Consider the following 25076-nt stretch of genomic DNA (forward strand, 5'->3'; position numbering starts at 1 on the left):
TCTTCCCAACCGCCTTCACAGCCTCATTCTTCGAACGAAGCTGATCTCCAATCAACGTCAACCTCTGCCTCAACAGCAAATGCTCTCTTTTGTGTTTCTCAATGTTCGCATATTTTTTCGCTTCCATTTCTTTCTCCTCTTCGTTGAAAACTGCAAACGCAGTTGATGTCAGCTGATGGAAAGCAGATGTGACTGCATCTTCGTGCTCGTTTTGGTTAACTGAAGTCAGCAATTGTTGTGCGTTATCCAGAATTGCCTCTCTTCCTTTGTCAAATGAATCATGCCCTGTAATCATCGATGACATCATCACAATCTCCTTCTCGCCTTCTTTGATCGGCAGCAAATCATACAGCTTTCCTGACACATTCTCCATAAATGATATTTCCTTTATCCACACCATCCCATTCCCAAACATAGAAATAATAAACAGCAAGCAAAATACCACAATAACAATCGTCAAGATCGTTATTGACTCTTGCACTTCTGTCTTTCCTTGTGTCAAAATCATATTCGTCATCTTGTTTATCCCAGCCACAATGTCATTTCTCAGTGCATTCAGCACAAATCGTGCCTCTCCAGTCTCAAACGTGATGTTCTCCACATCCATCTTTGAAATCCTCTCCAAATTGATCCTCATCCTTGCCAACAATGTTGTCAAGCCGTAAATGTTTCCCTGCACTCCATATATCCTCATTGGATCCACCTGAGAGCAGTCATCAGAGTCAGCCAAGTAGCACTGCGCTGCCTGAAACAGCATCTGGTGGTTGATTTCTGTGTCCATCCTTGTCACAGACACTGTATCATACGTGTAATCATTCGACTGTGTATAATCGGAATCACCGAAATGGCAGTCAAGATGGACTGCTTCGAAGTACTTGGACATTGGCACAAGCATATCGCGAGCAACGGACGGGTCGCCAGAGCAATGAGAAGAGTTGTACATGACTGGATTGTATGACCTGGGGAAGAAGATTCTTTGGTCGGTTTTCAGCACAGGCACAGGCTGAAGAATTGAAGTGAGAAGAAACTGGATTTGGAACAAGATTGACGCGCGCATTCCAGAAAGAATGACGTTTGCTGATGTTGGCTTAAAGTCTGTCACATAATAGCACACAAGAGCAATCGTGACTGCAATCGTAACAACCCCCAAAATAGTCGAAAGTGCAGTTGTAATCATGATTGCCTTCGTAACAGGATTCGGCAGCTGTTTGTATGCTGCCTCGTGTTTCTCAATCTCCTTCTCCATTTGCTCTTCCCAAGCTGCATCTTCCACTGCATTTCTGATCAAGCCCAATTGCTTGTTCTTCTCTGACTCTTCAGCATCTTCATCATCCAACGTGTATTTAACCTCCAAATTACTCTTTTGCGGCTCTTGCAGCTGCTTCATTGATTTGCTCCCGTTCATTCCATTTTGCTCATTTTTTGCTGGTAGATCATAAGCTGTTGATGCTCTTGACACTCTCTCCATCTGAGACAGCAAAGCATTCTGGCTCTGCATCAGAGCATTGTTCTGTAAAAAGAAAGTGGAAGCAGAAGAGGAAGAAGAGGAAGAGGAAGCAGAAGATGCAGAATGCGCCAGCGGAGGCAAGTATTGCACCGAGTTGTAGACAGAACTGCAGCCATAGTCGTTCATTGTGTGCTGTGTGGAGATCGGGGCAACGGGAGGAAGAGTAGCAAGAGATTGATTTCGGCTCCCCGCAAACAGAGGAGGAAGAACCAGTTGTGATTGAGTCTGGAGAATACTTGATAGCTCATCGTCCTGGTTGCCCAAATACGACTTGCTCATCATCATCCCAGGGCTGTTGTTGTAGCCAAGCATTGGATAGAGCGAAGCTCGTGACATTCCTCCTCTTTGCAACGTGTTTGTGAACGCTGGCAAAATGCCGCTTTCATTCGCCTTTGGAAGCGTCACCATCTCTGAACATGCCATTGTCACTCCATCTGGTCTCATCATCATCGCTGCTGATGATCCGACTCCTGATATGCCCATGCCCATTCCCATTCCCATCCCAACTCCAGACGCTGATGATGCTGATGCTGCCACTGTTGTTGGCGGTGATGGTGTTGCTTGTTCAACAACAGGCGAGTCATTCTTCGATGTGTTCGAATGAATCTCGCTCACCCCTTCTTCTGCATCTGTCCTTGCCCTGTTCATCGACGTGTCCTCATTCGACAGAAGTGATTGAGTCGATTTCCGTGTCCCCACATTCTGCTCACTCGCTTGCATGCGCCGGCTGCTCTCTTCGACTGTCCGTGCTGACTGGGCGTTCAATGCAGGGGTTGTAGCCAACGGCTCGCCCTGCTCCACAAACATCAGCTTCGACGAGGCAACAGAGAGAGGCGTGTCTGTGATAGGCTCCATAGACGAACTGTCGGTCGACAGGAAAGAAGCAGCTGAGTTCACCTTCACCAGCTCCATGTCACCCAAGTTCTGTCTGACTGTCATTTTCGCCTTTTGCTGATACACTCCTGACGCCTTCCGCGATGAGAGAGAGTTGGCGATGCTGCTTTCAGCGGGCTTGTCTTCCACAACAGCAGCAGTTGCACTCGATTGCGCCCTGGCTGAGTTGAAGTTGCTTTTCTTCTGGTTTTCGCTCTGCGCATTTCCTTCTGCCTCTTCTCGATCCATTGCCAGCTCGGGATCTTCGGTGAACTCGTCCTTGCTGTTGTATGAGTTGTCGTAGTATTTCATCTCCTGGTTGTCGCCCATCGCCATTCCCATCGCAAATTCATCGTCGTCGTCTTCTTCCTCGTCTCTCAGCAGTCTTCGAATAACACTCTGCATCTTGTTCTTCGGAACATCCATCATCGTCTGGTACGCCTTCATCCGGTTCTTCACTGACTTTCTGGTGAATATCACGAAGATAATCAGCTGTATCAGCGTTAATGGAGCAAGACATGCCGCAATGATAATGGTGAACACACTCATAATCTGGTTGCATTCCTCGTTCAGCACTTCGAAGTAGTAAATGATAACTCTTTTTGCACCATCCAAGATAGGCACAGGGCAGTTGAACACTAAATACTGGATGTTTGACAGGTACTCGGGGTCTTGAGGGCGGGACGAGATGTTAGAGAGGAACAAGTGGTGCATCATCTGTGAAACAGTCGCAATCACCTGAAGCATCGACGATGAATGCAATGTCTGCAGCTTCGAATCAATCACTTCTTCAACGGTGCCATCTGGATGTGTTTCGTCCTTTGTGATGATGGTGAACAGGTACGTGCTGATATCTGCTGTCTCCCACACATCCATGTTCGATGTCGACTGATGAATTTCTGCCAGCATCGTTGCCAGTTCCTCTGAGGTTTCCTTGATCATGTTCATCAGATCAACCTTCTGGATCATCCCTGACGGCCAATCATCATCTGAGTGCGGATCGGAGAAATTGTATTTTTTGTCGTACACAAAGAAGTTGTACCCGATTGCTGCTGAACGTGCGGTGTAATAAGACAAGTCGCACACATTTCTCAAAGTGTCCAGGTTGTTCTGGTATGTGGACGAAATCGTGTCATACACCACAAGCGCTGCTATCAGCACACCAATGTTGATGAAGTGCAAGAGAATGATTGCGATCTTCAGCCCTGTGATGCTGCTTTGACTGTTCCCTTTCTCTCCTCGCTTGCCCATCACCAGGTCAACGATCATCGCTTCCTTCTTCTTCTTCTTCCTTCGCCTCCTCCTTTCTGACCGCTGCACGCTCTTCAGGTCGCTCGTTGACTGATGCCAACGATCCTCGCTTCTTGAGAGCTGACGCTGATGAATCTGATTTTGCTGCTCTTGCTCATGCTCTTGATCATGTTCATGCTCCCCATCGTAATTCCTCACATCATAAGCAGATGCAGAAACAGGAGATTTGCCTTCTTTTCCTTCTTCTCCACTTCTTGCTGATATTTCAAAGCTCATTCGACTTGGAGATCTGCTGTTGTTGTTCGCATCCCCTGCGCCACCATCACTTCCACTTCCTTTTTCATCTCCTGTAGCTATCACGTTCACTCTTCTCGCCACTTCCATCTTCCTCTCTCCTCCTCCTCCTCCTCCTGAACCAGCCTCTTCTGCCTCTCCAAACCCAAGCGACACCTCGGGTAGCTCCGCCGCATGCGAATGCACGAGCGGTTTCACCGACGTTGCCGTCTCCTCCTCAATCAAATCTGCCCTGTTCAGAATCATGTCTGCCTCATCCTCGTCATTGTAGATGTCCAACAGCAAGCGAGCGTAGCTCCTCAACACTGCTGTGCTCTGCCCGTGCGACGCAATCAGCTCTTCGTAGCTACTCCGCGCCACTTCTTCGTTCTGCACGATCGCATCCAACAGAACTGGAACTGATTTGTAATCTGGATGAATTGCAGTCACATTCTCGAAGAAGTCCTTCATCGCACTCACTGCCAGCTCGTGGTGCTTCTCTGCTTTTGCCAGCAGCGTCGTGAACGCAAACGAATTCAGATCTCCTGCTCCATTTTTGCCTCCTCCATTTCCGTGTCCGCTTCCCACATGCCCTTCGTTCTCCTTCGCCTTGCAGAACAGCACAAAGTTCAGAAACGTGCCCGGAGAAAGCGTTCGTGCCTTTTGGATGAGCGTGTTCGCTTTCATGTAGTTCTTGCGGTAGGCAGACAGAAACGACGCATACTGGAAGCAGAGCATGCTGTTGTTCATGTTAGTCTTCAGTGCGTGCGTGTAGACGTAATCTGCAAATGTCAAATGAATCATCGAGCGATAGTCTTTCTCCTGTATGAAGCGCAGAGAAGGCTCTACTCTTTCGGGGTTCTTCATCTGAGGCAGAGCCAAAGAAGGATTTTTGGTGCAGATATCAGACAACTGATGCTCAAATGCATTCAACAGGTATTTCTTTTTCCGGAACATTTTACCAAGCTTCGGCAACAGCAATGCACACAACAGAATTCCAACAACAAGCCCAACGACTTGAAGCACAATTGTGATGATCCAGTTACCTGTTGATCCTTCTATTGCATATCCGATTTCATCAAACAGCCGCAAACACCCAAACAGGCACCATTTGCTAGCGAGGAGCAGGTTTCCGCTCAGTTTGTATATCGGTTGGATATACACAAAATAGATGACTACTGCAAGAGAAGTTCCAACAGTTACCACTCCGCGCCAGAAAGGCCATCCAATCAGCATCCTCATCGCAAACACACACCCAAAAACAAGAGATGAGTCCACTGCTTGCCACAGCCCGCTAGGAGATGACCAAAATCCTCCATGCTTCGGATTGTGATTGTATATCATGTTGTTAATTAAAAATGAAGTTATCAATAGATAAGTCAGGACTACAATTGCAACAGAAAATCCCAAAAGTGGTAATAATTTAATAACTGAAGTGCTATCGTATCCGCGATGAACCATTTGTCCTTCAGACTCATAGCAATCAAAAGTTGAAATGCATAATGAAATAAAAGGAATAAACAAGATGGTGTATGTAAAGTTCACAAGCCAGCGCAAAAGTGAAATGATCCATGGCTGTGATTTTGCGATAGCACCTTGAAAACCAACCACAAGCAATAAGTAAGCAACGAGTAATATAAAATAACTCAAGAATGCCATCGCCACAATAGAAACAGCACTTCCTGCTACATATCCAAGAGACGTTCCATCAAGAAAGCATATGAACTAAAAGAAGCATAGAAAAAATAAATAAATAAAACGAATTATATTTAAATGCATATAATAAAAATAATAAGCTTCAATTAATTATTAAAAGATGACTGTATCACACAAAAGAAATAATATTTATTTTTTGTGTTGAATTGTCAATCCGATAGAAACTTAGCGTAACCATTTGAAGCATAGTAAATATCCATACGAAAATTTCCCATTTCCGATTTGGATGCTTCGGCTGGTTATAAAGAGGAGTGAAAATTGAAAAACCAATTGTCTCAAGTTTATTGAACCCTTCCGCTTGAGAATATTCGCTCATCATCCCACTAGATGTTGAGCACATTGACATACTCTCCTCGCTCGCCATCCTGAAGAGAACTCTTTAAAATGACAACAAAAGAGCAATTTATGTTATTTAGATGATCTGCAACCATATTTTCGTTCGAATTGTTGAATTAAGTTTCAAATTATCGATCACAGGAATTTGGTTTATATGATTTTCATATCAATATTGAACAAAATTTGATCAAAACAATGATAAGTATTATGTTTTAATGATTATCAAGCTTGTCTTGTTCATGAAATTGTTAAAACAACATATTTTTGAATGCAGAATTATTTCTTGAATTCAATAATATATCAACATTTTCCTATTATTTCAAATCGATATTTTCATTTTATAGTTATTCTTTTATTTTCATCTTCGATTCATTCCCACAATACAATTCTTGTTCATAACAAAATAAAGAATGAGTTTTAACTCGTAGTTTACAGACTATTGCAAACAAAATTGCATTCAACTACCATTTCATTTTTTTATCATGTGCATATTTTCGATTTTCATTGTTAGAAACAATTTTTTCGAAGAAAAGAATTTCATCAAAGAATTGCTTTTTATCATTGTTATCAAAGCGCAGATTTATGAATTGATGCAACGTAATTTTGTTAAAAAATAATAATTAAATGTTTGTTTGACTCTAATTCAAAATTTCATGTTTATTTAAATAAAAACAAAATTTCTCCGAATTAATTTTTCTGATTTTTTCATATCATTTCTCCGTTCCATCCATTTTTATTTCAATATTTCCATTGACCATAGCTATTGTCTATTTTATAAATTTAGTATTATATCTTCATCATCTTTGAAATACTTGTTTCATTGAAAGAACAATCCTACTCCCATCTCTTTGCAGCCTGTTCACTGACCTCCCTACCTTCGATACCTCTTTTCTTCACTAAGCAAACCCCTCACAAAACGATTCCGTTGACCATTTTGGAACTGGGTGTTAAAGAAAAACTCTTGGAAGATGACTTCATTCGATTTAAATAACTATCGCTTCGAGCGGTGCGAATGGAATGGTTCAAATACCGGAGATAGTTGGGACGGAGTACTTAATGTCAATTGCACAAATGCAAATCTTTCAGTCACATCTTGTTCATTCAATAAATGCTCATCCAACGATCACGCCGGGGCATTATTCATCCGAAGTGTGGATAATGTTGATATCACAGAAACCAACATCCCAAACTGTCAGTCTGGACATGGATGAGCTGCTTTCATTTTCGGATCATACTCGTGTTCTGCTTATTTCATTTCTGAAACCAAAGTTGAAAGTTGTTCAATCACATATTGGTGTGGAACCGGTTGGTATTTTTCGATAAATGGAATGCCAATAAATGCTTTCTTCCTGTTAACAAAATGAAAGTGTATTGCAAATACTGGAGGTGATGCTGCTGGTTCTTTAACATTTCAAAATCCTCCACCAAGCAATAAACCAATTCAGTTTTTGGTTGATGATTGCCAGTTTATAAACAACAAATTGGCAAGTGCATCTTCCATGCGCGGAGGAGCTGCGCTGTGCTGCACAAATACTTTTACTTGGATGAGCGGGAAAAAATTCATCACATTCTGTTTCTTCGATGGAAATTCCGCAACAAATGGCAGAGGAAACGATGTGTTTTTCAATGGAAATAGTATCACTCAATACACATTTGAAATTTTTGGTTCAACGAGCCTCACAAATAGATTGTAAAAATGCTGGAACAGCTGATAACTCCGTGCATAACATTCTGCATCCAATCATCGCCCAGAACAAAATCGTTGCAAATGATGGAACTGAAGCTGATTTCAATGGAAAAGCACAGCAAAGCCCATGTTCCGACATCGATTATTCTTTCTCGATGACTTATTCTTTTTTCAAAGATTCCTGTCACATTTTCTTCAGCTCAACTTTTGTTCCTTCTCAAACAATTTATTTCATCGCGTTTGACTCAAAAATCACTGAAAATCACTGGAAATGGATCAACTGCCATCATCATTGTCTTTAGCAGCATTCCTCAACAATATTCGTATTCATCTCTTTCGTCTTCTTCTTCCTCTTTTTCTTCTTCTTCCTCTTCCTCTTCTTCGTATTCGTCATTGTCATCATCTTCTTCTCCATGTTCTCCATCTTCTCCGTCTTCTTCTTCTTCTTCTTCTCCTTCTCCTTCTCCTTCTCCTTCTTTCTCTCTCCCTTTTCTTCCTCCTCCTCTCCCTCCTCCTCTCCTCAATCTTCTCTTGTCCATTCTTCTTCCCTCTCTTCTCTTGGACTTGTTAGACTCAGCATTCATCGCCGGCCAAGCAATCGCTCCATTCAAAGATAGAACCTTTCTCGCACTTCTTCTCCTCTTTCTCGCTCTCCTCTTGCTTCTTCCTCTTCTTCTTCCTCTTCTTCTTCCTCTTCCTCTTCCTCTTCCTCTTCCTCTTCCTCTTCCTCTTCCTCTTCCTCTTCCTCTTCCTCTTCCTCTTCCTCTTCCTCTTCCTCTTCCTCTTCCTCTTCCTCTTCCTCTTCTTCATCGTCTTCCTCTTCCTTATCAATTTCATCAACATCTTCTTCTTCTTCTTCTGTTACTTTGCCTTCTAATTACTTGCAGAATTCTCCACAAGATTCTAACACATCTCGTTCTTCTTCCTTTTCATCGTCATCATCATCATCATCTTCTTCTTCTTCTTCTTCTTCTCAAAACTCATCTCACAAAAGCTCAAAGCTCCCAACTGTCTCTCAGCTGCTTTCTCCAAAGAATTCTTCTTCTTCTTCTCCTCCTCCTCCTCTTCTTCTTCTTCTTCTCCTCCTCCTCCTCCTCCTCTTCTTCTTCTTCTTCTTCTCCTCCTCCTCCTCCTCCTCCTCTTCTTCTTCTTCTTCTTCTTCTTCTCCTCCTCCTCCTCTTCTTCTTCTTCTTCTTCTTCTTCTTCTTATCTCATTTCATTTTTCCTTTCTTTATTAAATTCTCTTGAAACATTCATCAAAAATGCCAAGCTGTCAAAGGCAATATCGTCCATCAACGTTGGACTCTGAATTCCCTCCAAGTTGATATCTGTGACGCCGCTCTCCAACAAGTCTTCAATTTCCACGAATTTGCTGCCCCTTGCTCCTCCAAATATACAAATGCAAAAGTTGTATATTTCAATTTGATAAGCCTTTGAGGCTTGAAAAATCTTAACAACGAGGCTAATCAGGCCAACTTGTTCTTTATCCTGTAACTCACAGAATAAAAAGAATAATTTCAGCGTTACGAGCCATCTCAATAAATGAATCATTTCTTCCGTTACTTTTCCTTTTTCATTCTCTTCTTTGATTCTCTTCCAATCAATGGATTTTGTCAGCTCTTCCATTTCTCTTCTTGCCTCCTTCGCAAAGTGTAATTCATTCACAATGATATTAAGCAAGCTTGTCTCGTGTTTATATATGTTCGTTGATAGCCTCCATACCGATTGATACGCGAGTCGAGTCAGATTGCGATGCTCTTGATGGTGTTGAATGATCTCTTTGGTTTCATCCAAAAAAAATTCTTTATCCATTTTCTAACATAAAAAGAAGAAGAAAAATTATTAATGTGAAAAAGCAAAGACACGGTCATACATTTCCTTCACGCAAGCAACTCAAAGCCAGCAAAGCCATTTCCACTTCTTTTTGCGTTGTCTCATCTTCCTCTTTCTTCAATGCAACTTTCAAAAGGCAAGGCACGCAAATGGAAAGCAATTTCTCTCTTGAGATATAATAATTGAAAAGCATTGCATAACATTCACAAAGATCAACAAGAAGCTTTTCACCATTTTATTCTTTTTTCTTCTTATTTTCACCAACAATCATCTCCTTTAATCTTCTGCACAGCAAAGAATTATGAAAGTTAAAACTCTGCAAATTCAAACGAATTTTGTTATTTCCAATACACTTCATCAGTAAAATAACATTTTCCATTGCCATTTTCTTCTCTTCAATCATTTCGTAAATTTTGTTGAACAGTTCTTCCGTCAAAACAGAATCTAGTTCTTTCTCATCCATTTCTTCCAATAATTGATTCATAATTTCAATTTTTTGTTTCTGTTCGTCAGCTTGAAAACATTCCAATTTGCAAAAAAGTCCTTCATGAACATCGGCAATAAAATTTATTACATTTTTAAATCATCCAAAAATGAAATTTTATCCAAACTTCTAAAAATTTCCATCAAAGATGATTTCTCCGAACAAACGTCAACGTTCCTTAGTAATTTTTGTTTTTGCGAATAAAAGATTCAAGTTCAAATTTTCTGGGAAAAATAAATGAAATCGTTGTTTCTTTTCAATTTTCTTTTCTTTAAAAATAAAAAATAAATTTCTTCTGGTACTTAACAACTTTAAATGCGCTAGTTACAAAAGTTAGCAATAAAGCTTTGAATGGATGCAGAAAGCAGAAAAATTAACTTTTCAAAATTTCTGATCTTTCCCAAAAAAAGTTAATAAATATTTGGGTGATTATTTTTGAAATCATAACTTTTTTCATGTTGCAGATTTATCAAAATTTGCTTGTCATTGAAAAGAGCTTTTGAATTAAAATGCTTTATTTATCACAACTGTTTTGAGATAAAGTAAATCAGCTGAAATCAATATTCAAATGTCTTTATTTAGCCTTTTCACTCTTCAGTGATCATGAATTTATGTTCAAAGGAAACACATGAACCGAAAAATTTGAATGAAAAAATTTGATTTCAAAAATAATCACCCATTTCAATTCAACTTCAAAAATATTGGATGTTGTGGTAAATAATCGCATATTGTTTCAAACAAATAATGGCAAATGGAAGAACAATGTTATTTATTAATGGTTAATGTTTTGAGAGTGATATTATTTTTTCAAATTATTTATCGCTATCATAATTTCAAACTTTTTGAAATATGATGCAATGTGTGTGATGATTTTTGAAATCACATTTTTTCATTCAAAAATTCTGGTCCAAGATTTTTAATTGAATATTAACTAAAAAACACTGAGAAGTGAAAATACAAATAAATAATATTTTCATCTTCATTTCAGTTCAAACATTTGCTTTTGAAATTGTTTTCATGAATTTTTATCAATAAAATACTAAATCTCTATTCAATGACAAACAACCTTTGAAAAATCAACACCACGAAAAAAGTTATGATTTCAATTATAATCACCCATGTCCGAAAAAGTCAAAAAAAAAAAAAATAAAACAAAATAAAATAAATAATTTAAAAAAATTAAAAAAGATTATTAAAGATTATAAAAGATTATTAAATAAATTGAATTAAATTAATAAATTAATAAATTAATAAATTAATAAATTAATTTTAAAATTAAAAAACAACAATAAAAAAGTGAAAATTGTAAGTGTTAATAACTGAGGACACATTTAATATTTGTGGACATAGGCATGATCTCAACAACTGTTGGTCGTTGCAACTTGACGATTAATTTAGTGATTCCCTCAAATTATATTAACATATAAAAATTGTTTTCATCATTCATTAAACATATGGAAATTTTTTTCAAATATGTTTTTTCGGAATGACAAGACACTCCAAATTACTCCGAAAAGATTAATTGTTTTTTCCAATATTTTGAAGCATGTTTTCTCATTCACATATTTCACGTGAGTTTGCTCACGAAAATGAAATAGTTTGCCTTTCGATCGAAATTCAACAATCAACAATTGTTGAAATTGCACCACCACCAACAGATATTTTTAGTTTCTTCCATTATTCATACGAACCAAAAGGCAATAAAAATTGAATTCACACTTTTTGAAGAGTGCTGATGAATAAGAATTTTTTGCTTGACAAAACAAGTTTTTCATTCAAACTTCTCATGTGTTACATAAACCATAAAAACAAATGTTTGAAGTAAAAGAAAAACAAGAATGTTTTATATTTGAATGATAACTTTCAATGTTTGAAATCAAATTTACTAATGAAATATTCAAAAAAAAATATATCTGATAGAAAAACATGATTTCAAAAAAAAAAAAGAAAGAAAGAAAAGAAAAGAAAAGAAAAAAGAAAAAAAAAAAAAAAAAAAAAAAAAAAAAAAAACAATTTAATTTGAACTTTTGAAATAGAAGCTTGATAAGATTAATTAACGAATTTCCATCTGGACAAGTTTTGATGCACTTGCACCTCCTCAATTCCGAATAAACCTTATTCATTATATCCTGAAATTCGAAAATATCATTTTAATCACAGATATATTATTTAAGCTCTTATTCTTTAAAGTCACTTTCTTCTCATTCAGAAACATCCGTTTTTCTGTATTTATTTGAAAAGTTCCTTTTGTTTAAATTTCAGGTGAATATGAAAATTTCATATCTTAATCAAATTTCTTTTCCCACAACGAAATTCCAGGAAAATACAAATAATCACATTGAAAAGTTATTATTTTTTTCCTGGTGAAATTTTGTTTATTGGAATGAATATTTATTGAAAGAATTCTATTTTCATTCACGCATGAAAATAAAACAAATGGAACCTATAAAAAAATTTTTTTTTGACATATAAGACAAAATATACCACTTCAAACATTTTCATTGGTTAAATACACACCTTTGAAGAACTATTTGTAATCAAAAAATGCAACAAAAGCAGGATCGTTTGTTGACATTCGTGGAATGTTTGAAAATTTTTTTACATAACATCGATAAGGTTTGTTTGCAGAATTGAAAATCCATTTTATTGCGAAATATGAGAATGTGCAGTTTGGATATGAATCAATCAAAAATTTGACTATTCGTGAATAAAAAGCTAGAAAGTCATTAGTTTTTAACCATACGTTCTGGATAAGTCTGAAAACAATAACTTTTTCTTTGTCACACCTGATGACTGCAACACAACAAGCATAAAAACAAAACAAAATGAAAAAAATATCATTTTTCTCAAAACTTTTAAAAAAAATTGTTTTTTTTTCTCAGAAAAAATTTGATTAACAATTTGAGTTTTTCTTTTAAATATTGTGTTGTGCTTTTATGCTTTTATTTGAATTCAGCTAAATTGTGATTTATCATAAAATTTGAATCCCATTTTTTTTTCAAACTTATAATAAACTCTCAACAGCTTGTTGATTCACCTTTTAGACAAATATTCGATTGCAATCACATTTTTATATCGAACACACTTAAATTTTAAATTTCATGGTGTTTTCAACATTTCTTGGATTGTTTGCATGAAATTTGATTTTTTGTTTCATGAACACAAAAAAACATATTTTTTCCTCAGAAATCAGAATCTGCAAAAGATTTCTATAATCTAACTTCATTGCATTCAATGAAAATAAATTAAAAACAAAATACAATAAAGATTTGAGGATAGCTATATCCTCTGATTAAAAAATGGCCTTTTTTTTTTTTTTTTTTTTTTTTTTTTTTTTTTTTTTTTTTTTTTTTCGTTGAAAAATAATTGAATAACGTCATGAAATGAAACAAAAATAATAAAACTGTAATTATTCATTGAATCATTTTTTTTGACAAATTTTCACATGTCATTCAATTAGTTTTTTTTTTCGTTATTGGATAAGAATTAAATAAATATTCTTAATAAATATTTGTTTCTATTCACTTCAAATTTTCAACAAAAAAAACACCCATATTTAATTCGCTTATTTTTTATTTGTATTTTTTTAGAAGAATAACCCAAAAGAAAGAGTTTGCAGCAGTCCCACTGCATGGAAAAAAATATTTCTTCTGAAAATGAAATTAGTAGCTCCTCCTTATCTGAAATTCTTAAAAGTATTTCACCATATGACTCGCAAAGACTGAGAGAAATTTGCCAGAAAATTGTGGTGGCACATGGTTTTAGGGTATTGCGCAACTGCTCTGTTTTTTTATTATTTGTTCGCATTTTGAAAAGGACGTTGAATTTAAAGGTTGGTTTTTGTTTTTGAACTGAAAAATGATGCCATTGTGAATTTTTTGGGAGCAGGTCAGGGCCAATTCGGATGGTGTGCAATAATTGAAAACCTTGAATTTGTGTTGATGTTTTCTATTTTCTATTTTTTAAAAACAGCGTATTCAAGGCGAAAGACCCAGATGGCGTTATCAGAGCGGTGAAAGTTGCACACGGAACCGAATCAACAAAGGAATACAACAGCGCAGTATCGTTGCTGAGGTATTGTGTTTATTTTAAGTGTTGTTTTGCGAAGCGTGTGAATTGGACGAAGTTTTTCTCATTCAAATCTTTTGCATTATATCTCTGCGTTTCGGGAGGAGGCATATGTTGTTGTGACGATGGACTATTATGAAGGGCCGGTTTGTGTGTTTTTATGTTTTTGATGATTTTTTTTTTTTGAAAAATTTATCTTAATTTTGTTGTCTTGCAGACTCTTGGGGAGTATTTAAATGAACACCCTGGCAAGCCTGACATTGGTTTCACTCGTCACGTGATGAAGTCAATCTGTACGTGTTTTTTTTATCCATTCAATTTTCAAGTTATTTCATCATAATTGTTTGTAACGACATATTTTAAGTGTGTGGGCTGAAGTATCTTCATGGGATGTACAAAATTCATAGGTATTTAATTAGTTTTTCTATTTGTTTGCTTAATTCATTTCTCCAAATAATTTTGATCCCCCCACCCCCAAATGATTCTCCAACTTTTCTTTCCCCTTTGGAAACACTGCCTGTTTTTCCATCCAATCGCCTTCATTTGTGTTTGTCTGTGTCTTCTCCTCTGAACGAAGGGACATCAAGCCAGACAACATCATGCTGGGCAGTCGCACATCTCCCAGTGAGAAATACGCGTCTGTGCATTTGATCGACTTTGGGTTTTGCCGGACAGTTCGGCCAGACGAAGACCGCTTCAGCCAGTTGGCGATGACAAGAGTCGGGTTTGAGTGAGAAGCAGAAAGGAAGGAATGAGTGAGGAAGTGATTGGTTTTATGAGAGAGTATTGAAAAAAATAGAAAGAAGAAGAATCAGGTCATTTGAATTGTGATGAATGATGAATGAGAAATTTTGATTTGCTTAAAAAAAACAAACAAACACATTTTACATATTTTCCTTTTTTCAATTATTCAAAAAATTTTATTTTATTTTATTTTTTTGACGAACTTTTTCAGCACTCCATTGTATCAAGCGCCTGAGCAGCTGTACAACAAGCCTTTCTACACCTGCGCTGTGGATATCTGGGCAGCAGGAGTAGTGTTCTTTCGGCTTCTGAGCGGGTACGAGCTGTTTGGTGGAGTGAGTTCAACAGGAGAGATGATAGAAATCATCCAGCAGAAGAACTTTCCCCCTGTTGGCAGTGACTTCGATGCAAACGCTGCGGATCTGCTGAGGTGGATGCTTGTGGTCAGCCCAGAAGATCGCATCACTGCAAAAAATGCCCTCCACCACAGGTTCTTCAAGACACACGAAGATGGCGATGAGGGCAAAGATGCGTTTTCTCCTTCTTCTTCTTCATCATCATCATCATCATCATCATCATCTTCTTCTTCTTCTTCTTCCAACAGAACACTTAACATACCTCATGCTCTTTTTCTTCAACAGGGTTTGGGCTATCCCTTTGATGCCAGAGGCAGACAACAGCCACATGCCCTTCAGCCAACTGCACCAAAAGCGAAGGCAAAAGCAACACCAAAACTGAAATTGCCGAAAGGGCTGACTTTTCCAGTTAGTGTTCAAGCGAACAGAACTCATCCGCACAGCCAGAATGAACAAAGAAGCAGAAGAAACGAGAGAGAGGAGAAAGAAAGTGTTCCGTTTGAAAACGAGACAATTCTGCAGGCAGCTCAAAGGAACAGCAGAGATGCGAGAGAAAGAGCAAACAGGACAGTTCGTCCCATAATTCCACTTCAGAGTTCGCTTCCTGTTTCCGAAAGCCAAACCAGACAGCACAACCAAATTGAACTGTCAGCACAATCAGCAGAGCAATCTCCATCACAGACACACGGCCAGGGCTTAACGAGCTTCTCAAACAAATCCCCATTCAAATCTTCAACATCATCACCTTTGCCTTCTTTTTCCTCTTCTTCTCCTTCTTCCTCCTCTTTCGTTGCCAATCCTGCTTCTTCTTCTTCTTCGTCTTCTCCCAGTGCCTCCAATGTGAATCACACCTCAAATGCTCCGTCTCCTCTGTTTAATCCGCTTGCCCTGTATTCTCTCCCATCGAATGTGGACCTTCCTTTCACCCCGCCTGCACCGTCACAGTGCCTCCTTTCTGTGGTGCGGCTGTGTTTCTGCCTCTCATCCTTCTTCCACAGGCATCGCGATGTACTTTCGCTCATCTCCTTTGTCTTCTCTTTTCCTCCTGCTTTCTTTTCTGAGGAATTCCAGCATCTCTCCAATTTCCGTCTGGATGAAGATGATTCGACATTTTCTTCTTCCTCTTCTTCTTCTTCCTCTTCTTCTTCTTCCTCTTCTTCTGTTGAATTTGCTCCTCAGACTCAGTTTATAAATGCATCTTCTTCTCCTTATGTGTCACCATCATCATCGTCACCGTCATCATCTTCTTCTTCGGTATCTTCATCTTCATCTAAATCATTTTTTGGCAAATTGTGGAAATCCATATCATCGTTCTCGTCGTTTTCGTCTTCCTCTTCCTCTTCCTCTTATTCTTCTTCGTCCTCATCGCCTTCGAATGTGTTTTCCTCAGGAAAGTACCATTTTTCGGCACAGACACGTTTTCTGCTGCTGACCCTTCACACACTCTTCCGCGACACACTCACGGCACTTCGCTCTCAACAGCCACTCTTCTCAAAACAGCACATGAGCTCTTCATTTCTTTCTTCATCTCATTCTTCCATTCAGCAAATCCAACCAATCCATCCAATCCGTCCAATCCAACAAAAAGAATTGGTATATCCTGCTGCTGACACACAGATTGGCAGCTTCAACAACCAGCTCACACAATCGCTGATCGCATTTGACATGCTGATTGACGGTGACTCAGAGACAGAAACACAAACAGTCATTGACACTCAAGCGCTGACAGCAAAGAAAATCGGCTGGGGCAAAGGATCAGGCGAAAAGAGGGGCAGAAAAGAGGGAGAAGAGGAAGATGGAGGGGATTGTGTGGGTGTTGATGACGAGCAGCAGGAAGCACAGATTCAACAAGAAGTTCATTTTTTCCAGCCACTCTCTTCGTATTTTGGAGGGAAACAATCGAATTCTGGAGATGAAAAAGGTGAGCATAGCTTTTCTAATTCATCATCATCATCATCTTTTTCTTCTTCTCATCCTCTTTATCCAATGCAAACACTTCAGCCAACTTCACCACATCACAACTTGCACAATCCTCATTCACATTCATCCTCACCCACTTCAGCGTCATCTCAAGCAAATGCTTCAACTTCATCTTCTGTGTGTCGGCAGTGTTTGAGCTCTGTTGACAAAGTTTGGCGTGGAGAAGTGCTTCTTTTGCATTTGGGGCTGAAATTGTCGCCAGTGTGGTTTTGGGAGGCAGTGGAGGAGGAGGAAGGAAAGATGGAACACAAACAGATTGTGAATGAGCGGAAAAGGAGCGAAGAAAGAAAGAAGAAGAAGGAGAAGGAGGATTCTCGGCAGCAACAGGAGCAAACTACTTCGAGTGTTTCTTCCACTGTTTCAGATGCAACAGTCTTTGAATCGAATGAGGCTTACGAATGTGAAATTGAATTGGAAGAGCAGAGAGAAAGAAGAGTGAAGGAAGTTGTGTGGCATTCTGCTGATCAGCTGGGATGTCTGCTGTTTCAGTTGGAGAAAGCACATCCAATGCTGAAGCACAACACAGACGATGAAATTGCATCAGAAACAAAAGCAGGTTCTGAGTATGCGGTCGGAGGAGAATATGCGTTTGACATACCTTTGAAAGCAGAAGAAAGTGAAAGGAGGCGGTTGATGTGCCTGATGGATGCGTTCTTTGTGTTTGTGCTTCTTTCGTATCTTCCTGAAGAGCACACATTGAAACCCGCACATCAACAGTCTCTACTTCCTGCTGCATCGCCTGTTGTTTCTCAATGCGCTCAAAATGTTCAATATGCACAGTATACTCAATCTGAACACTCAGAAAAGCTGCCTCATGCAACAAACTCACATCAGCAACCGAATCTGTCGTTTGTCGCATGTGCTCTGCCAGAATTTAGCTATGATGCAGATGAGAACGGAGAAGTGCTGTCGGAGGAGTGGAATATGGATCAGAAGAAGCGGATTAAGAAGCTGACTGAAGAGAGGGAAGAGAGGAAGAAGAGAGATGTCTTGCGGAAACGAATGGGGTTTGGGTTGGGAAATGGAGAGAGCAGAGGGGGAAGCAAAGGAGGAATGTTGACAGGGGCAGCAGCGAAGAAAGAGAGGGCAGAAGAAAGAGAAAGAGCAGAAAGGAAGGAGCAGTGTGTGTTTGAGGATGCTCCGCCACAGCCGAAGCAGAACGTATTTGTATTTGACATGAAGAAAAAGCGGATGATGAAATGTGCCATGGAAACATATTGTTTGTTTGCGTCAATGAAAGAAAAATTGAATTCGAAGTCGTCTCACGAACACGATATAATATGATACTTTGACAGCTTTTCGTGCTTTCTTTTTGAGTTTTCATTGAAAATGGAAAGCGAATAAAAATGTTTGCTTTCGGAAAAGAGAATATCCTTGCATATCCCGATGTTTGAGGCAATGTGGTCGGCCAGATGTGCGTATCAAGATGTTCTTTTTGGAGATTATTTTTATATCCTTTATTTATTTAATTTTTTATTTTTTATTTTATTAATTTTTTTTCAACGATTGACAGCGTCAAACATAAAAGGACCAATGAAAAAAATAAATGGAAAAATATGAATGTCTATCCAATTTTAAAAAATTTCTTGCAATTTGATGTGTGAATTGATATGAAAAGAAGAAAAAGAACAATTTTTGTGCGTCAAAAAAAAAGAAAAAGAAAAAGAAAAAAAAGAAAAAAAAAGAAAAAGAAAAAGAAAAAGAAAGAAAAAAATAGAAAAGAAAAAGAAATAACTCTCACTTCCTCAGACATTCAAAAAATAATCAGAAATATTCAACTCCAATTCATAGAAATATTTACTATTAATAAAAATCAATATTTCATGAAAGCTTGTGATGACATCTTCGAATCCTTCTTCTTCCATCTTGTCGAATATTCTTCTCTTTATATTCTTCCTTTCTTCGTAATCCTTTCTTATAACCTCATTATCTCTCACAGCAATTGAAAGCTTCGAAAAGAATTCCAAAAAGCAATATAAATTGCAGTCTTTCAACGTTTGATCGTGAATCTCCTCCAAACAGTATTTAAAGGCCCCGCCTTTCAACAAATCATTGAAAATAAACCAAATTGACTGGAAAATTATCATTTTCACAAAAATGCCACAACATCGAAAGACAATATCACTGTGATTCTCCCTTGCTGCTCTGCACAATCTTGTCATGCAACCAATCAAATCGGCAAATTCTTCATTATAAATCTCGAAACATTCAAAGAAATTGCTATATATGTCCAACCACCTATCAACATTCAAAAACTCTTTCGTTTTAAATCCTGCTTTTCCCCAAGTGTCTTCCTTTTCCATCCAATACAAGTGTTCTATAAGCTCTTCCAACTCTCTTGCTGCCTCCTTCACAAAATGCAGTTCATTCACAATCAGTTTTTTATAGCTTATATCATAAGAATTTTCTGTGATTAATAAATTCCAAGCAGATTGATATGCAAGATGTGTAAGATTGTGATGCTTTCGATGATATTTGATAATTTCTGTAATCTTTTTCAAATTCTTCTTTTTTTTGATCTCCTATTTAAAAGTAATGAAGGAAAAATATTTAACTCCAAAAAGAAAAAATACGGTCATACAATTCCTTCACGCAAGCAAGTCAAAGCAAGCAATGCCATTTCCACTTCTTTTTGTGTAACCTCATCTTCCTCTTTCTTCACTGCAACTTTCAAAAGGCAAGGCACACAAATGGAAAGCAATTCCTCTCTCGAGATATAATAATTGTGAAGCATTGTATAACATTCACAAAGATCAGCAAGAAGTTTTTCGTTCTTTTCTTTTTTTTTCTTTTGATCTTCTTCAATAATCATCTTCTCAAATCTTCTCCGTAACAATGAACTATGAAAGGCAGAATTCCACAAGTTCAAAAGGACTTTGTAATATCCAACATGTTTCAGCAACACAATTGCATTTTCCATTGACAGTTTCTTTTCTTTAATCATTTTGCCCATCTTATCGAACAGTTCTGTTGTGAAAGTGGATCTGATTTCATCCTCGTCCATTTCATCAATTATTTCATTCGTTTCCTGGATTTTCTGCTTCTGCGCATCTTTGTTGCAGCTTTCAAGTTCAGAAAATATTTCTGAAAAAAACAATTATCATTATAATCAGAAAATTCAAATGAATGTTTTCAAACCAGAAAACTTCTCTATTCTGGACATCTCCAGAATTGCCCCAGTGCGCTCATCAGCATTATATGAACTCATTCTATTTATAGCAATAATTTTTCAAATTGTTCGAAATTGTAAATCACTTAATGAAAAAAAAGGCAAATAGAAACATCTTTGAGAGTTTTGTAAAAAATGAAAACATAACAAACACAAAACCAATTGCTTCGTTTTATAAAAATAAGTGTGAAAAAAAGAATGTTCGTCAAAGCCAATGATCTTTCCTGATAAGGATAGAAAAGCAAACGTTTTTTTTCTCTTTGATCAAACCAACAGGAAATCAATTAGAAAAATTATACATTTATTTTTTAGTTGCATGATTCGCATTCAAACTTGGTTTGGAGTTGAGCAAACTTATTTTACGGAAATGGAGTTTGACTGAAGAGAGAATGAAAGCAATCAAACAGTCAAAATCTCAAATAATAGAAAAAAATTGGTATTTTTTTAAAGCAAAAAAAGACAAAGACATGAGCATCGAAAAGTTATGAACCAAACATTTTATATTGATCTTTTTCTTATCCGACCTTTATTTCAAAGATGACTCATGAGATTATTGAAAATGAAGGAATTGATAAAATTATATTCAATTATATTGACGAATAAAAGCAAAAAAAAAAGACAAATAGCAGACATAAAAATGCGAGGATTTTTTGATATAAAAGTTTTCATCAGTTATTTTGGACTCAAAGCGCGATGGATAGAAATTCAATGAAAATTATTTCCAGTTTAATTCTTTTAAACACATGAAGAAGAGGAAATAAAGCATTGAAAAGAACTCTTCAAAGAAGAGGCAAAAAAATCTACAGTTTTTTCATTGATTAGGTGCATACCACATCATTGCATTAAGCATTTTTATTGCAATTTTGTGCTCGCATTTAGAGTTATCTGAGAGCTTTGCTTCATTGAAATGATTTTTTCTGTTATTTCAAAGTGTTTGCTGGTTTCCGTTGACATTTCAAATATAATGTGTTGACTGAAGTTATAAGCTGTAAGGATAATTTTGTTATCAGTTCCTTTCTTGAATGGGCTATCCATGCTGAAGGAAAATTATGAAGAGGATTTAGCTTTCATCAATTCACATTTTTTAATGAAGCTCGTGCGTGCGATTGTTGGATTCCTTAGGAACTGTATAAAGACAACAATGGACAACATTGTGAATCGAGCATTGAAAGAGATTATATTCCAAAAGGCTTTGAGGTTGAGCGAAGATGGGAAAAAAAATTGAGAAGATAAAGGTAGATTATTTCAATATCGAAATCAAATAGCAGCCGAGTTTTTGAGTTCATTTCAACATTTTAATCGTTCAGTGGTGTTACCACTTGACAAGTTTTTTTCTCTGAAGACGCTTGTTTCGTTTTTTTGGAAAATTCATCACCTTTGATCGTTTTGATGATAATCATTGATTTACCGATTTCAAGGCGGATTTTGAAGCAAACCTTGAAACAGTAGGAGCGATTCGGAAGCAAGTCCCACAGGACAGAACAGATTTTGATTAAAGTGTTTGACCAAATTGAGGTATGTAAACCAATTCATGAAAAATTTGAGAATTTTTATTTATTTTATGCAGAGGGCAAGTGAAAAGGCCAATTAACTCTGAATTCCAATGTTTGTACAGCTTTAACACAATAAGTTAAAAAATGGAAATTCAGGTAATTTGGAAATAAAAATAGAGAAAAATAATTTTTCTCAACAACTTTGTGTGAAGAACAACAGAATACTTACTATTATTTTATTTTATTTTATTTTATTTTTTTTCGAATGAGCATATTCATTTTCTTTGGTGAAAAAAAAATTTAGACAACTGAAACGCTCTTCACTTTTATGTATTTGAATAAAATGTTTATCCACAGTATTCAGTTCCTGAAAAAAATGTTCAAAAAAGCAACTTTTCTCTTTAAACCCCCACATTCTTCGAATTTTTATTTTTTTAAAAAAAAATCAAAAGGTTTTCCTTTCACCAAAGCATTGAACAGCCTTCAACAAAATAACTTGAAGATAAAAAAGAATTTCAAATTAATTGTAAGAAAAACATAATATTATAAACTTCACAATCTGCAAGAGCACAATGCTCACAATCTAATGAACAATCAAAAAGAGATAAAAAAAACTCATTTGTAAAAAACGAAGATCACTTTCAAACTGAATCCAGTTTGAAATTCAACAGTTATTAAAAAGAAAGAAAGAAAAAAAGAAAAGAATAAAAATCTATTAAACTTCTCCACAAAAGCACGACACAATAAAACAATTAAATAAACACCATTCAAACAAACAAGAAACAATTTTATAATTGCATCGATTCATCCAATAAAATTGTCTTTTTTCAATAATAATAATAATAATAATAAATGTAAAAATAAACAATCAAAAAAATAAATTAACCTAATAAAATTAAGCAAATGTCCGCGTTACGGCGGCATGTAATAATCATTCTTGCCTTTTTCACCAAAAATCGGAGAGAAATCTTCCTTTGCGATACACTCAATGCTTTCAGTGCCTTTTCCGCAGCTGTAACTCCCACTGCTATTTCCACTGCCACTGCCACTGCTGCTGCCACTGCTGCTGCCACTGCTGCTGCTTGTTCCAATGCCCCTTTCAATCAGAAGCCTTTCAATCTGCTTCTCTGCCTCCAGCTTCACCTTCTCTTCCTTCGTCTTCCTCGCCCTCTTCTCCTCCGCTTTCTGCTTTTTCTCTTCTCTTCGCCGTTCACCCCAGCTCATCAGCCATTTCCACCCTTCGATCCTCTTCCACCCGCTAACCCGCTTCTCCACACACTCCCTCAGAACACTTCGAAACTCTCCATTGAACATCTTCTTCTTCAGCGACCTCTCTTTTCCAATCCCTTCAAACAAAAGCCCATTCGCATGTAGCACTCCAACCAAGAGAAACACAACAAACATTACCTCACCAAAGATGCACAGCACCCACAGCGGCCCGCTCACCCCCGGTAAGCAACTCAGCGCAATCCCTCCCAAAAAGATGAGTTGCCCAAAAACCGTCAAAAAAATCACATTGCACACAAAACACTTTTCTGACAGGCAAAAACGCCTGTGGCACAGCACCCTTTCCTTTTCTTTCTGAGCCACCCGTTTGTACTCCGCTATCACGTTCTTTTGGTCAGTGCCCAAATGCTCGTCTCCCTGATATAAATCCTTCTCAATCGCCTGCTTTGCCACTGCTATCTCCAAATCTTTCGCACGCCAAAACGGATCTTCATGAGGGATATATCTAAGTCTATCATCAGGATCAGTCACATTACTCATAATCCTCGAGAAGAAATCCCGCGATGGTACACCATTCAAGTCGAGTAATGGTGCAACAAGACAGTCATCCTGCTCCTGTTTTTTCCCGGCCATCATATGCGCACGAATAAATGAATCGTTTATCTTTGGTATTTCAAACTGGCGAGGTTTCGGATGCCCGGTTGGAATTGATGCAAACGCAGCTCTGCAGTTATCAGAATTTGGAAGGCTGCTGGGCGGCTCTTGAGTTGTGCCCATACTTTGTATAAAAGCAACCTCCTGCCAGAACTCCACTTTTTGCTCAAGGCCCAACGCCTGCGCAAACTCTTCAAGCGCTGACGAAGGAGGATTAGAGGGATAATAATTCTCAAACATTTTCAACAATTTTTCCTTTTCCGTTGCCCCAAGCTTTCTCATGAAATTCATCATTCTTTCTGGTACATTTTTAATTCCTTGGCCGCCTATCTCCTGCGCTTTCATCAAATTTTTGTTTTTCAGCTGATTTGAATGATCTTTATCCTTAACAATATATGTTGAATGATCGATATTTACTCATTGTTACAGCAAACAATTAATTTGAAAAGAATACATGAAAAATATAATGTTCTCATTTTTTCCTGAAACATCCCATTTTAAATAATAAATTTAGTTTTTTCAAAAAATAACAAAAACATAAACTCATATTTTTGAATAAAAAATAAAAATTATGAGTTAAATAATACAAACATTGTGCAATGTTTGATACCCAAAAAAATTTGATGAACACTGAAAAAGCCAGAATATTGAAAATACTTTTGATTTATTTTTTTTTGTTTAAATTATTTTAACCAAAGAAAATTTTATCATTATGGTTTGATATATACATTTCCATCATAATTTCACAATCGGAATTTTTTTTAAATGAAAGAAAGCATTTTATTAAAGATTTATGTTCAAAAAAGAAATAGTTTCATTTATATTTGTTTTAAAAAAAATATCTTTCTGTTTACAATTGTTCAAAAATGAAAATGCTAAAAATATTAAATAAATTATGAAGAACGAACAATGTCTATTTTTTTTCTTTGAAAATATTCATATTTAGGTTGTTGAAAGATTATTGAAGTCGAATTTGTTATTTCATGGATGAAGTTGAAGAGAAGAATTAAATAACTCGTTGGGAGCGTGGATTACCCATTTGAATGGATTTGTGTCATCTGAGTCAGCAAAGATGAATGCAAAGAAGACCTGACATTGAATAACATTTGCATGCTTTTTTTAGATAATAATCTTCTTTTTTCTTTCTTTCTTGGAAATTGTTCTTTGCCTTCAAATACGTGTGTCAATAATTTGATCCTAAAATATGTTTTATTTTCAATTTAAAAATTTCAACTCTTTTGAAGACAATCCTCTTTTCTTCCTCTTCTTTTTCTCAAATGTCCCAAAAGAAATTGAATGAGTATTTTGATTGGAAGAGTCTTCCATTCATCATAATAAGCGCGATCCGTTGCAACTAGGAGCCATCATTTCCAATAATGCTGAATCGTCTGCAGAATGGTGTTGCATAGAGTTTGCTCTTGCTGT

The 25076-nt window shown here is 37.0% G+C and overlaps 5 protein-coding genes across 5 annotated transcripts; 1 reads left to right on the forward strand and 4 right to left on the reverse strand.

Annotated features, from left to right (window-relative positions):
- Window positions 1-23: 23 nt before the first annotated feature.
- MONOS_12628 (uncharacterized protein) lies at window positions 24-5984 on the reverse strand (the record flags this gene model as incomplete). Its single annotated transcript, XM_067865262.1, has 3 exons — window positions 24-84; window positions 159-5629; window positions 5823-5984. 3 exons carry the CDS (start codon window positions 5982-5984, stop codon window positions 24-26), a joined length of 5694 nt encoding a protein of 1897 aa, XP_067730995.1.
- A 1970-nt stretch (window positions 5985-7954) lies between these two features.
- On the reverse strand, window positions 7955-8227 carry MONOS_12627 (uncharacterized protein; the record flags this gene model as incomplete). The annotated part of the gene is made up of 1 exon (XM_067865261.1): window positions 7955-8227. The coding sequence occupies one exon, from the start codon at window positions 8225-8227 to the stop codon at window positions 7955-7957; it is 273 nt and encodes a 90-aa protein (XP_067730996.1).
- Window positions 8228-13591: 5364 nt separating this feature from the next.
- MONOS_7991 (putative serine/threonine-protein kinase ATG1t) lies at window positions 13592-18791 on the forward strand (the record flags this gene model as incomplete). Its single annotated transcript, XM_067878360.1, has 8 exons — window positions 13592-13726; window positions 13777-13796; window positions 13933-14034; window positions 14087-14174; window positions 14246-14321; window positions 14393-14435; window positions 14606-14752; window positions 14984-18791. The coding sequence occupies 8 exons, from the start codon at window positions 13592-13594 to the stop codon at window positions 18390-18392; spliced, it is 4020 nt and encodes a 1339-aa protein (XP_067730997.1). The 3' UTR covers window positions 18393-18791.
- An 892-nt stretch (window positions 18792-19683) lies between these two features.
- Window positions 19684-20316, reverse strand: MONOS_7990 (uncharacterized protein; the record flags this gene model as incomplete). The annotated part of the gene is made up of 2 exons (XM_067878359.1): window positions 19684-20192; window positions 20247-20316. 2 exons carry the CDS (start codon window positions 20314-20316, stop codon window positions 19684-19686), a joined length of 579 nt encoding a protein of 192 aa, XP_067730998.1.
- A 1766-nt stretch (window positions 20317-22082) lies between these two features.
- On the reverse strand, window positions 22083-24032 carry MONOS_7989 (uncharacterized protein). The gene has a single exon (XM_067878357.1). The coding sequence runs from the start codon at window positions 23994-23996 to the stop codon at window positions 22683-22685; it is 1314 nt and encodes a 437-aa protein (XP_067730999.1). The 5' UTR covers window positions 23997-24032; the 3' UTR covers window positions 22083-22682.
- Window positions 24033-25076: the final 1044 nt, after the last annotated feature.

The sequence above is a fragment of the Monocercomonoides exilis genome, assembly GCF_001643675.1.
Source record: "Monocercomonoides exilis strain PA203 chromosome Unknown scaffold13-1861174, whole genome shotgun sequence".
NCBI lineage: Eukaryota > Preaxostyla > Oxymonadida > Polymastigidae > Monocercomonoides > Monocercomonoides exilis.